General features: G+C 47.1%; 1 protein-coding gene across 6 annotated transcripts in view; it reads right to left on the bottom strand.

Annotated features, from left to right (window-relative positions):
• The window catches only part of LOC146360179 (cullin-9-like), a 38,259-nt gene that overhangs the window by 24,121 nt on the left and 2,117 nt on the right, over positions 1-12,021 (bottom strand). For 4 of the 6 annotated variants that reach the window (XM_084829031.1, XM_084829034.1, XM_084829033.1 and 1 more), the window contains exons 2-8: positions 9,512-10,117; positions 7,377-7,531; positions 5,040-5,546; positions 4,317-4,452; positions 2,879-3,069; positions 2,193-2,568; positions 231-432 (exon numbers count right to left, since the gene is read on the bottom strand). In XM_084829031.1, coding sequence (XP_084685157.1) covers positions 231-432; positions 2,193-2,568; positions 2,879-3,069; positions 4,317-4,452; positions 5,040-5,546; positions 7,377-7,531; positions 9,512-10,103 — 2,159 coding nt within the window. In that variant the 5' untranslated portion in view covers positions 10,104-10,117. Of the gene's footprint in view, positions 1-230; positions 433-2,192; positions 2,569-2,878; positions 3,070-4,316; positions 4,453-5,039; positions 5,547-7,376; positions 7,532-9,511; positions 10,121-12,021 lie in introns of all 6 variants that reach the window. The other 2 variants (XM_084829032.1, XM_084829037.1) reach the window with 2 other exon arrangements.

Genomic DNA, 12,021 nt, shown 5'->3' with positions numbered 1-12,021 from the left:
TGGACTATACCTTCCATCATTCCTGGCCACTGATCATGTTGGCTGGGGCTGATGGGAGTTGTGGTCCAACAACATTTGGAGAGCACCAGGTTGGGGAAGGCTGGTGCAGACAATATTGAGCTGGATGGACCAATGGTCTGACCCAGCATAAGGGAACTTCCTATATTTCTTCCTATATACAAGCAGCTGTTGGGAAGAGGAGGGAGAGGACCCACAAAACCAAAACAGACCTAATGGCAAGTTCATCCTCTGCTTTGATGACGTGTCTCTCTTGCCGCTCTCGCTCAGGCTCCTCCTCCAAGATCTTGGTGATGAATCTGAGACCAGCCATCTGCAGCTCCACATCCCCACTGGACTTCTGGATCATCTCAAGGGCATCTGCCAGCTGCTCCAAGGCATTTTTCTTCCCTGCTACCTTCACACTGCAGAAAGCTGATCAACAGATCTATCAGCACAACGGTCCTCCAGTCAGTTTCATCAGCACATCTTCACACCGACTTGCTCTTCCCCAGTCACCCAACTGCAAACCCCTTTGCCCCTGCTTAGCACTCTTTTTCCAGGCTGCTTTCTCCCATCAGAGGGTCTACAAGCCTACACAGACAGCATCAACCAAGACCTCAGGTTATGGCTTTTAATGCCAAGCCAGCCTTGCCATCTCAGGACTGTATTTAAAAAAAAATGGGGGGATCAAATGTTTAGCCCTCACAGTTTTAGTTTAAAAAACACACAGCGCAACATCCTTGGCAGTTTAGAAAAGGGAACTAAAATGGATCTCTGCACTGTGGTTCCAGTGCCTAATCTCCATTCCCAGGCTCTTACACACCTGCCTTCCGGTGTAGTTCTGTAAAGTCCCATCCCCCTTTATTAGGGATGTACGGACTGTGTAAAATCCAGTCCATTTGTGTTTTGCAGATTGTCAGGCACCTTTTGCTCCGTCGTCTGCCCTCCAGCAGAATCATTTTTTTTTAAGTTTCCAAATTTGTGCAATTGCATATTTGTGCAAATTCACACCTGCAAAAATGCACAAATTCTTCCCAAATACACAAAAATCCCCCAAAATGTGCATCTTCACACTTTAGGCTATGGGGGGAAATATAGATTTTTGGCTGGTTTTTATATTTTTTGCGTATTTCACTACGACAAAATTCACGCAATCACAAAAGTTAGAAAAACAGTTCACAAGTCGGTGGAATCTGCCCAACAGGGGAAAGGCTGCTCTACTGCAGAATCTGCCAGTCGGATTCATCAAAATTTGAACTCATTTTCTTCAATCGCAGATTTCTGCAACCTCCCTACCATTTTACAGGCCGGGGGTGGGGACGTTAGTGCTAATCTTCAAACACTGGCCAGATATTTCAGCTTTCCCAAATATGCAAATAATGTTTACATCGGGAGTTATTGACCTGCAGTCCAACAGAGGTCTGGGCCTACAACTCCTACCATCCCTCACCATTGCTTATGATGGTCAGGGATGATGGGAGTTGTAGGCCAAAACATCTGGAGGGCCATACATTCCCCACTCCCAATTTACACCAACACAGAATGTGTGTTTTGTAGTCATAGCATCATAGAACAGTAGGGTTGGAAGGGGCCTTCAAGACCGTCGAGTCCAACCCCCTACTCAATGCAGGAATCTGAGTCAGAGCATCCCTGGCAGATGGCTGTCCAGCCTCGTCTTGAATGCCTCCAGCGTGGGAGAGCCCGCTACTATGTTTTGCTACACCGTTCAAGACACACATTCTCACTCACTTGCCCAATTTATTGCTATCCCCTGGAATGGAGTTTTCAAAACAATCACTGATACACCCCAGAGACATTCTGTGCACTATCCCCCCATTGGTTAAGAGACACACACTTCAGATAAATAGCCAACCTAGACCTGACAGGAAGCACACTGCGATTGCAGGCAGCACTAGATGCATGTCTAACTCCTCTTCCCTCTCCATAAGTCTGATAAAACTTACCTTGCGTTCTGCCATCACGGCATTCTGCTTTTCTGCCATCAGCAGCCAATGGCGTGAGGAAGGGGGGAAATGCGGAGCATTGTATAATGTCACAACCCAAGGTAAGCTATACAAACATTATACATGGGGAGCGGGAACTCTGTATGCGTTTCCCATTTTTGGTGGCTTTTGCCGTTAGATTTATCTACTTGAACTGAAAGGAAGGTCACAGTGCTATCTGGCACTTACCTCTGGCCTTCTCATCCAGGGTGCCTGGGAAGGAAAGTCCTTCCGCTTTGAGGAGTTCATCGATCAGCTGCGTGTCAGTTTTCTCTGCCGTGGATGGAGCTGGGGAAGGCACTTCAGCAGAGAGTGACTCCTTCTTGGGCTTTTTGGATGCCATGGCTTCAAAAAGGCCGCCACCGTTCGCAGAGATCAGGTCCACAGTTTGGCAGTTCTGCTCCACCCCTCCTTTGCTGAAGGAATACTTGAGATAGACGTGGGAACCGTGCAGGTCGCTTCGGGTGCAGCCCTGGCAGTGCTTGCTCAGGAGCTGCAGCACTTTCTGAGCCAACTCTACAGACATGGACAGCTGGATGAGGCCCTCTTCGTCCAGCTCCGACAGCTTGAAATACAAAAGACGGTTAAAACAGACAGGCTGCTCTGAAAATATTGTGCTTCGCAAGCCCAGCCACAGCTATGAGAGGGCGAAGGAAGTAGGGAAATTCCCCAGAAGCCCATTCCTCCAAGGGGCCCAGCCATATACTAGGGAGAGGGAGGGGAAGAGCGCCGTGTCTGGCTGCCAGATCACATGTTGGATACAAAGATTTGGCAGGTAAGAACCGCCGAAGGTGCCATTCCGGTTCCCTCCTTCCAACACAGTTACATGTTTCTTTGCCACTCATTTTCTCTCATACCAGGCTGATTCCACTTACCTGCTCTCTGTGGTTCTGCTGGATGAAGTGAACCACTTCCTGTTGTTTGTGCTGTTCTAGCTTCTTAATGAAGAAAAGCAGCTCCCACCATTCAGCCCGGCTCAGGGTCCCAGAGTGCTCATTCCCCCAATCTGTCAGGTATGGCAAGGAGTACAGCCCCCTGAGCGGTTTGCAGTATGTTGTCTGGTTAACTGCAGGTAGACACAAAACCACAGTGGGGTGTTTTATGGCTTCTCAAGAGACACATCACTTCAGATGCTGCCATCAAAGCAGAAATGCCATTGCAGAACCATCTGGTCTAAGGGATGGGGAGAGGCAGCCATTTTTCAAACCCTGAAGCAACATTAATTAATCCTATACATGTTTACTCAGAAGTAAGTCCCTCTGAGTTCCATGGGGCTCACACCAAGGTAAGCAAGTATAGGATTGCTCTGTTAATGCACAGCCAACAGAGGCAGAAAAGGAAATGATGAAAATAGGAAACCAATGGAAATAATAATGAGCATTTTTTCTAAGTGCTTCACATACAGTCTTTGCAAGATCTGTGACAAGTAAGCCAGTCATCATCTACATGGTACATACAAGATGCTTAGGTTTAGACATAGTTGCTTACCTATGGTCCTTCAAGGGTGAGATGAGCTTTAATAATCCAGAGCCAATGAACCCATGGCTTTAATAAATTTAGAGCCAATGAAATCATGGCTGCTCGCCACAACTTTTTTTACTTTGCTCTAGGTATCCAAATTACATAAGCACCATGTCATTGTGCAAGTAGTAACCCAACAGTTTAATGGAGCCCAATGAGAAGATTAAGAAAACCCTCCGGGCAATATCCCAATCGTTATGGCCCAATCATTAATAAGGGATCTGAATATCTTCTGAAGATTTGTGGACAGAGACTTGATTTAGGGCCAAGAATTATTACAGGGCACACCAGACGTCCCAGCTTCTTCCTGCCCTGCAGAACATGCCGTTGGCGTGCTTTCAACTGCTCAGAATGAGGCAATGGGAGGGCCAGGAAGGTGCCGTAGGACATATCAGATTGTTTGCCCATCTAGTCTGGTGTTCTCTACTCTGACTGGCAGCATCTCTCCAGCATCCCTCAGGCAAGAGGTCTTTCATATCAATTGCCACCTGATCTTCTTAAATGGCGGTGCCAGGGAATGAACCTGGGACCTTTTGCATGCAAGGCACGTGCTCTACTACTGAGCTAGGATCCCTCCCAATAATGGAGGACTGAGGGTAGAGGCAACACCCTTTCAACAGCCAGTTCTACCCGTTAAAGCAGCAAGCTAGACACAGAGCAAGCTGAAGGCAGCCTATGGGCAAGGAGCGAGCAGCAAGAACAAAGCCCGGAGGCAGAGAATGGCACAGTGGGCACAGACCTGCCCCTCGCAGCTCGGGGGAACGTGCATTGAACATCCCAGCACTCACTTACCTGAGACCTGTCTCAGAGTCTCTGTAAGGCTGTATACTTTTTCCTGGGCTTTCTGCTCTGCATGCCCTGATAAACCAATGATCTCAATCATATGCCAATGCACCCAGTATGTGCGGCCCAGAGACTCCCAATAAACCTGGAAAAATGGGCCCAACATAGAAAATTACTCAACCTACCTGTCCTGTAACCAATGATCTGGCCTAAATCACCCCGTCTACCAGTGGTGGGGAATCTCAGGCCCAGGGGACCTCCTGGGGTCCCAGAGGGCCAAGCCCCTTTTCCGTAAGCCCATCTCCTTCCCCCAAACACCCATTGTTTGGTGGTTTCCTAACTTTTGTGCAATTCCTTTCCCATTGTAAAAGGTTGAATTGCCTCTCCTAAAGCTTAGTTACTAGAAGGAAGAGCATTAAGCTAGACCATGCTGGTATTTTTTGTATTTTTGGCCCCACTTTGCCTTTGGCCACGCCCACCACTGGAATGCAGCCCCCGAGAGCTTCTCTGAAATTGAATTCAGACCTTGCGCAGAAAGGCGTTCTCCACCCCTGCCATATCGGTAGCCAGACCAAAACCTTGTCTTGGTACAGGAGCAAGTCTTGATCACACAACGGATCGCACAGTGCAGGTGGACACTAGAGGTTCAGAAACTTGATGGGATTCCGAAAAATCAAATCTGAATAACGTCACCCCCTGGGTGCCCCAACCCTGCCCCCCACTCAGCAATACCTGGACAGGTGGCGTGCCGTTATTGCTCCGGAGAAACTCTCCCTCATCTCCCGCACAGACCTTCTCGTAGTCTTCCAACATGCGCACGCACATGCCCTGCGCCAGCTTCTCTTGCACATACTCCACATAGCTGTTGCGACTGAGGAAGGCCGAGCGCAATTTGAAAACACTGGCCTCTTTCTCAGGCAGCTTTCTCGTGGCGGATGGGATGGTGCCGCAGGTGGGCACGTGGGGCTGGAAGATAGACTTGACAACTCGGGGTTGCTTTGCATTGAGGCACTGAAGCTCCCCATCGCGATCCCAGTCCATAACCTCCACCAGCTCTGAAATGAGTTGGGCCATGGCCATGCTGAAGTCAAACTCATGGTTCAGCCTGCTCTTTCCCCCGACGTTTGCACCGGAGGGCTCATGCTCCCCTCCCAGCTCTGTGGTGTTGTTGAGCTTGTCCATGAGAGAGGTGGCACACAGGTAGCGCTTCACCAGAGAAAACAGCAGCTTCCCTGGAATCTGAAACAGTGAAGAATATCACACCCAGTGCCAGAAAATGCTGGTTCCCATTCCCCACAAGGTTGCATAGACCTCAGCTCAGCCCATATCAGCTTAGGCTGATATACCAACTATGCCCCTATCTGGACAAAGACAGCCTAGCTACAGTTAACCATGCTCTGATAACCTCTCGTCTGGATTACTGCAATGCATTATATGTGGGGCTACCTTTGAAAATGGTCCATAAACTTTAGCTAGTCCAAAATAGGGCAGCAAGATTGTTAACAGGCAATGGCCAGGGGATCACATTATGCCAGTACTTTTCCAGCTGCACTGGCTGCCCATCCATTTCTGGGCCCGATTCAAAGTGCTGGTATTAACATTCAAATAATGTTACAATGGCTTGGGGCCAGATTATCTACAGGATTACCTCCTCCCATACGTTCCTGCCCGGACCCTAAGATCACTTCAGGGGTCCTCCTCCGTGAGACCCTGCCAAAGTGAGGCAGGTGGCTACCAGGAAGAGGGCCTTTTCTGTGGTGGCACCCTGGCTGTGGAATGAGCTCCCTAGAGAGGTTCGCCTGGCACCTATGTTTTACTCCTTCTGGCACCAGGTGAAGATCTTTTTATTTTCCCAGTATTTTAGCATTTTAGCTTCCTAGTCTTTTAGCTCCGGTGTTTTAAATCTGTATTTTAAATCTCTGCATTGCTGCTAGGTTTTATTCTGGTTGTACTGTTATATTGTGGTTCTAAGCTTTCATATTTTATATTGTTTTATGCTGCACTTTGTGGTTTTAATTTTTGTGAACCACTCAGAGCTTCAACTCTTGGCTGGTATAGAAATTACATAAATAAATAAATAAATATAAGCAAGCAAGCCCATATCAACTCTCAACCTCAAGCACCCTTCTCATATACTCGGAGCTCAAGCTGCCACCTCACCCAATGACACTATTAGCCATTCAAGTCTCCACACTCCCTCCCTCCCTCCCTTGCTATGGTCACAGGACATTATGGTTACACTCCCATCCTTACTATGGTCATAGGACATGATCGACTACAAGCAGGAGGCTGGGATCCAGGACAGCCTTCTATGTGGCATTCCAGCTGGAGATATGTGCAGCGGTGCAGTGCAGCCAGGGCTCACAGGGATGCAACGCCTGATTAGCAGGGACACTGAGGTTATCTGCCACCCCTCACCCCCAGCAGAACTCTCTGTCCCCTCTGAGCTTAGCTGCAATTCTCACAGAAGCTTGCCAGGAATGGATTTTCCCAGCAACAATATATTGTTCCCTGTTGTAATGCAAAGTATTTTGGTGTGGCTTGGTCTTGAATGGGCAATTAAGACCCATTTGCTTGACAAAAGGCCTGCTGCTGGTAAGAGATGAAAACTGCTGCAACTTGTTTGTTGACACAGATCAACACAGCTGCCTGAATTTTGGGACTCTCCTTGGGGCGATGGGTGCCTGCACTTCAAAAGTTGACTACTACACCACTAGATATTCAGCACCACCAACTGCCAGTAACAGATGGAGTTGTCAGCCCTCGGTTTTCTATCAGATTATGACAATTGGTTATGGTAAGGTAACCTTTAAATCAATACAGAATGATAAAATGGAGACATTGGTGTACATAAGGTTGACTTTGTGAGCCATGTTGAGCGTGCCAATGGAAAGGCTGGCTATAAATGAAGCCATGGGGTTCCCTTAACTTGTCCTCCTCCCACTCCCACTGAAAAAATAAAGCACTCTCACCCCACCTCTCAAAGGCACCTCCAAGCCCTAACATGGAATGACCCTTCTCAAAGGAGTTTCACACCCCTCTGCCAGAGCTACTGGGGTCACTTAGTACCTGAGGAAGAGGGATTCCTTCAAAAGACATGCAGTGCTCTTCTGAGGATGTTGTTTCGGCAAACAGCTCAAGGAGGGTATAGCAACTGTCAAAGTCCATGTGTTGTTCAATGCCATCCTGCTGGCTCAGGGATAAGAGAACATAGGCTCGGCTTCCTAGAACCAGAGACATAAATGTAGCAGTTCCTCTGCATGTGTTTTACAGCATCCTCTCAAGCTGAGGACTCCAGTTCCATAGCAGGAAGGGAGGCAATTTTTATAGAACCACACACACTGGGAATATGGGACAGGACATCAAGTGAGGCAACTCAGGGGAGCTTCTTATACAACCAGGCAGAGGGATTAATTTTTAGAGAGGAATATCAAACCTAAAAGCCATGAGGTAACAGATGGTAGTTAATATGTGAACCATAGCCTGGTATGGTTCACATACATTTAAACAGAATGACGAGAGAGACAGGGGAAGGGGAGTGCTCCAGAACACACAGGGGGGATGTTTGGATCAGTACCTCAACCTACTTGTGTGTGAGAGGACCTCAACCACCGATACTTCCTTCCCAGCACTCAGTTTAGCCAATTCCATTCCACCTACAGAGACTCTGGGCTGGTTCACATGATCAAACAGCCCACCATGTCTTATTTAAGCCATGGTGGGCTGCAGTGGATGCAGGAGGCTATTTTGAATATTCAAGCTGCAGCTGCGGCTTGTCATGTCATCCGAACCTAGAGGTGGAGTGTTGTGTGAGGATTAAACAACCCTCACATCACCCATGACTTGTTTTATGGTTATGCAAGGGTTTAGTCTTCACACAACCCACCCCCACCAGGTTCAGATAACACAATAAGCCATGGTCATGCATTAAATATTCAAAAGCTGCCTGTCACACACCGCCATGCACCAGCATCCACCATAGCATAAATAAGCCACAGTGGACTGCAGTAGATGTGTGAACCAGGTCTCTCTCAGTGTGCACTGTCCAGGGAAGCAAGAGGACTGTAATGTAGCAACCAGAAGTCAATGCTGTTAAAATAGCAACTCCCTAAGAAGATGCTTGTGACCATCTGCCCACAGAGTCATGACAGTCTTGCACAGAAATACATGGCGCACACACACACAGACACCCCACAAGAAATGGAAGGAGCAGTCAGTCTTAGTCCTGAACTCCTCAGTAGTTCAGGAATGCCAATGAAAAGGCTCGCTACCTTCTTCATATGTCCAAGCATTTCAAGACCACCTAGAAACCTGCCCAAAACTATAAGCAGGCTAATAATCTCATTTTATCTAACTGGGAACAGATGTTAGGAATGGATACTGTTTTATATTAAAAGTATGGAATATGCATTCCACTGAACTATTAAAAAAATAAGATGATGGCTGTCATAATACTGTAACATTAAGGCTGCAATCCTATACACGCTTACCTGGGAGTAAGTCCCACTGAATTCCATGGGACTTACACCTGAGTAGATGTACATAGGATTTTACGATAAGATGACTGTTTTCTGTATATGAGGAAATATAATTACAATTACAAACGGTAAGTTTCTTCCTATTTGCTTTGAGCCAAGTAGGACAAACTTTATAGAATGTGAATGTGAATTAATTAACAACCTTTATTTTGTCTAGAATATCACTTTTGGCAACTTTGAAGTATGTATTTCAAATGTAAACAAAATTCTCATAGTGGACAGCGAACCCTCCACTTTACCTCAGAGGCTCACCATTTCTTTTAAGTGTTAACTAAGCCCCAAGTAACTTTTCCAATCTTGTGTAGAAAGATTGTGGGAGAGGGGAAGGACATCACCAGGAGAATCAGGTTGGCATCGGCTCGGGAAACTCACTGTAATATTTACTGCAGCCTTCCCCAGCTTGGTACTCTCCAGATGTTTTGGACTTCAACTCCCAGGATTCCTGACCATTGGCCATGTTGGCTGAGGCTGATGGGAGTTCAAGTCCAAAACACCTGGAGGGCACCAGGTTGGGGAAGACTGACTTAATGCAAGAGAATGCACCTAAGAAACGTATCTAATGTCAAGGGAATGTATGGAAATGCTTACGAAGCCTTGGATAGGAATTGCATCGTAACTGTGGGTATCTCCCCCTAAAAAGCTCTCAAAGCCTCTGATGACTCTCACCTGCGTCATGTGAAGCCAGAGCCCTCAGCATCTTGCCAGCACTACGCCGAATTTGCTCCTCCTCGTGACACAGCATCTTCATCAGCAGATTGAGGGCCCCGGTCTCCTTGAAGACACCCATCAACGAGCCAATGCTGGCATAGGCACTAAGCACATGGACAGTGTGCAAGATGGACGACTGAGGGACCGTGGCGCTGGCCATTTGCCAAGCCGCTCGCTGCACCAGGGTCCTGACATCAGCCTTCATCTCACGCAGTGAAGCCTCGTCCACGGTGACCTCTGGCGGGAATACATTGGATGTTTTCTCCTCTGCCCACTGCTCCTTGGGCTTCCTCTTGCCTAGCAGCGTCGGGCAGTTGGCATAAACGTCATCTGCCGGCATCCACATCAGGATGTTCTCCATTTTGCTCTCTGTTGAAGAGGCACCAGCACTGCTTCCGGGATCATTCTCCAAGCTGAAGACATGCCAGCGAATCAGGTATTCAGTCTGCCCATTGTGACCATGGCGCTGTCGGATTAACTCCTTGGGATAGGCCTGGAGTCTGGGTCCAAGCTGTACTAGCACATTCCCATTTTGCCTCTCAATCACCATGACAGAGAATACATCTGCTGGTACAGGGAAAAGGACATCACAGCCCTGGAGCCACCTTTGCCTAGAAAACTATAGAAACCTCAGGCAAAACACAGAAGCATTGCTTTGGGACTTCTATTATTGGAATATCATCCCCAGGAAGGGGGCATGTTCAACAAGCTTGGCAAGTGCTTGAGATCTAGGCTTCATCTACCTACCCACCCATGTCAACTTGAGTAGTGCAGCTTGTGCCACTGGCTGCCCCTTTAAAGAACCTCACCAGGGTCAACACATTAGTACGCTGGGCACATTCACACAGTTAAGTATCTATAACCACGTTTGCACTCATTGTTTCTAGAAATGTATTGATCTGGAATATGGACAACCTGCTGTATCCCAAAGGGTTTCAGGAAGAACTACAGAATTCAATCAAGTCCTAATGACAATCCTATTGAAGTATTGAGGAACTTCAGTTCTAGGCAAATTTAATTTTTAATTAATTTTTTTCCTCAAATATTTCAGGTCAAATGCATGTGGTTTACTGGGACAAAAAATTAACATGGGGTCCTCTTTTTTTTTTTTTTAGTTTTGTTTACTAAGTACACATAAAATAAGAGAGCAATCCTATGGCCCCTAAACAGCATCTGGGGGGACACGGCATAGTTTGGATTCCTAGATCCGAGGTTGGAGACAGTGCTCTGACCCCCTCCACCTTGCAGCCAGCACAGACAGAACCAAACCGGCTGCCTCTCTGAGCCTGCAAAAGCAACCTTGGAGAGGATGGAAAGAAAACGGTTCTGTGGGCAGGGAGGGGAGGGGACTCGGGAAACAGGGAAGCGCTGATCTGAGCTTTCTCCAGGCTCCTTCCCTTCTCCCGCCGCAGAGCCCTAGCTAGATGGGCAAAAACACCCAACTAGCAAAAATGCAGAGGAGAAGTATAGAGGTGACGCTCTGACGGGCATCCTTCCACTCTACATAGCATGCCCATCAGCCTCCAAGTTCAGAGGCTGACGGGCATCTGGATAGGATTGCACCCTAAAGATGCCCAATTCGAGCCCTCTAGGGCAGGGGTGGGCAACCTGTGGCCCTCCAGATGTTTTGGCCTACAGCTCTCATCAACTCTAGCTAGCACATCCAAAAGTGAGGGCTGATGAAAGTTGTAAACCAAAACTTCTGGAGAGCAACACATTGCCCATTCCACTTTAGGGCATCAGAGCATTTTTCCAAAGCAAACTGGAAAATTTTCCTATGCAAATTCACCTAATTTGCATCGGAAAAGTTTCCAGTTCTAAATTTTCTGGAAAACCCACCTCGCTGATTGGAATTTAAGCTTGCTGCTCACTGACTGCTTTCTTCAACCCTTAATCTAGTTCACTACTTACAAACAACCTGTTTTGGACAAAAATCTATGCTAGAGAGTTATATAAATAATTGCTAGCTTTTACATTTCCAAAGCATGACCAGCCATTGTTTCTTCATCCCAGATCACCTTTGTGTTCACCCTGAGATCTTTTTAGTACCTAGCACAGTCTAACCCAGCCAACCCATCTGGCACCCTCCAGATGTTTTTGGACTATAGCTCCCATGATCCCACCTATTGGTCATTCAGATTAGGGCTGATGGGAGCTGCAATCCAAAACATATGAAAGGCAGAAGGTTGGTCTAACATAACTGAATCTCCATAATTATTAGGCCATAACATCTCCTCCACTCCATTTTAAGACTATTACAAACCATAGCCTGAGAGCTTTTTCATCATGCTAAGCATCATATTTTTTTATACTTCCCTGATTTCTTTTTGTTTACTGTCCAGTCTGAAGAAGACTAAAGGCACAATCCTATGCATGTTGGCTGGGGAATGCTGGGAGTTGTAGGCCCTTTCTCTATCTAAACATGCATAGGATTGCGCCCTAAGTAACTCAATAGTTTACTCCCTATT

Source organism: Heloderma suspectum, chromosome 1 (genome assembly GCF_057233095.1).
Source record: "Heloderma suspectum isolate Gila_16-S chromosome 1, 16-S_ref, whole genome shotgun sequence".
Taxonomy (NCBI): Eukaryota; Metazoa; Chordata; class Lepidosauria; order Squamata; family Helodermatidae; genus Heloderma; species Heloderma suspectum.
Note: the sequence above shows the minus strand (reverse complement) of the source record. Positions and strands in the feature narration are given on the sequence as shown.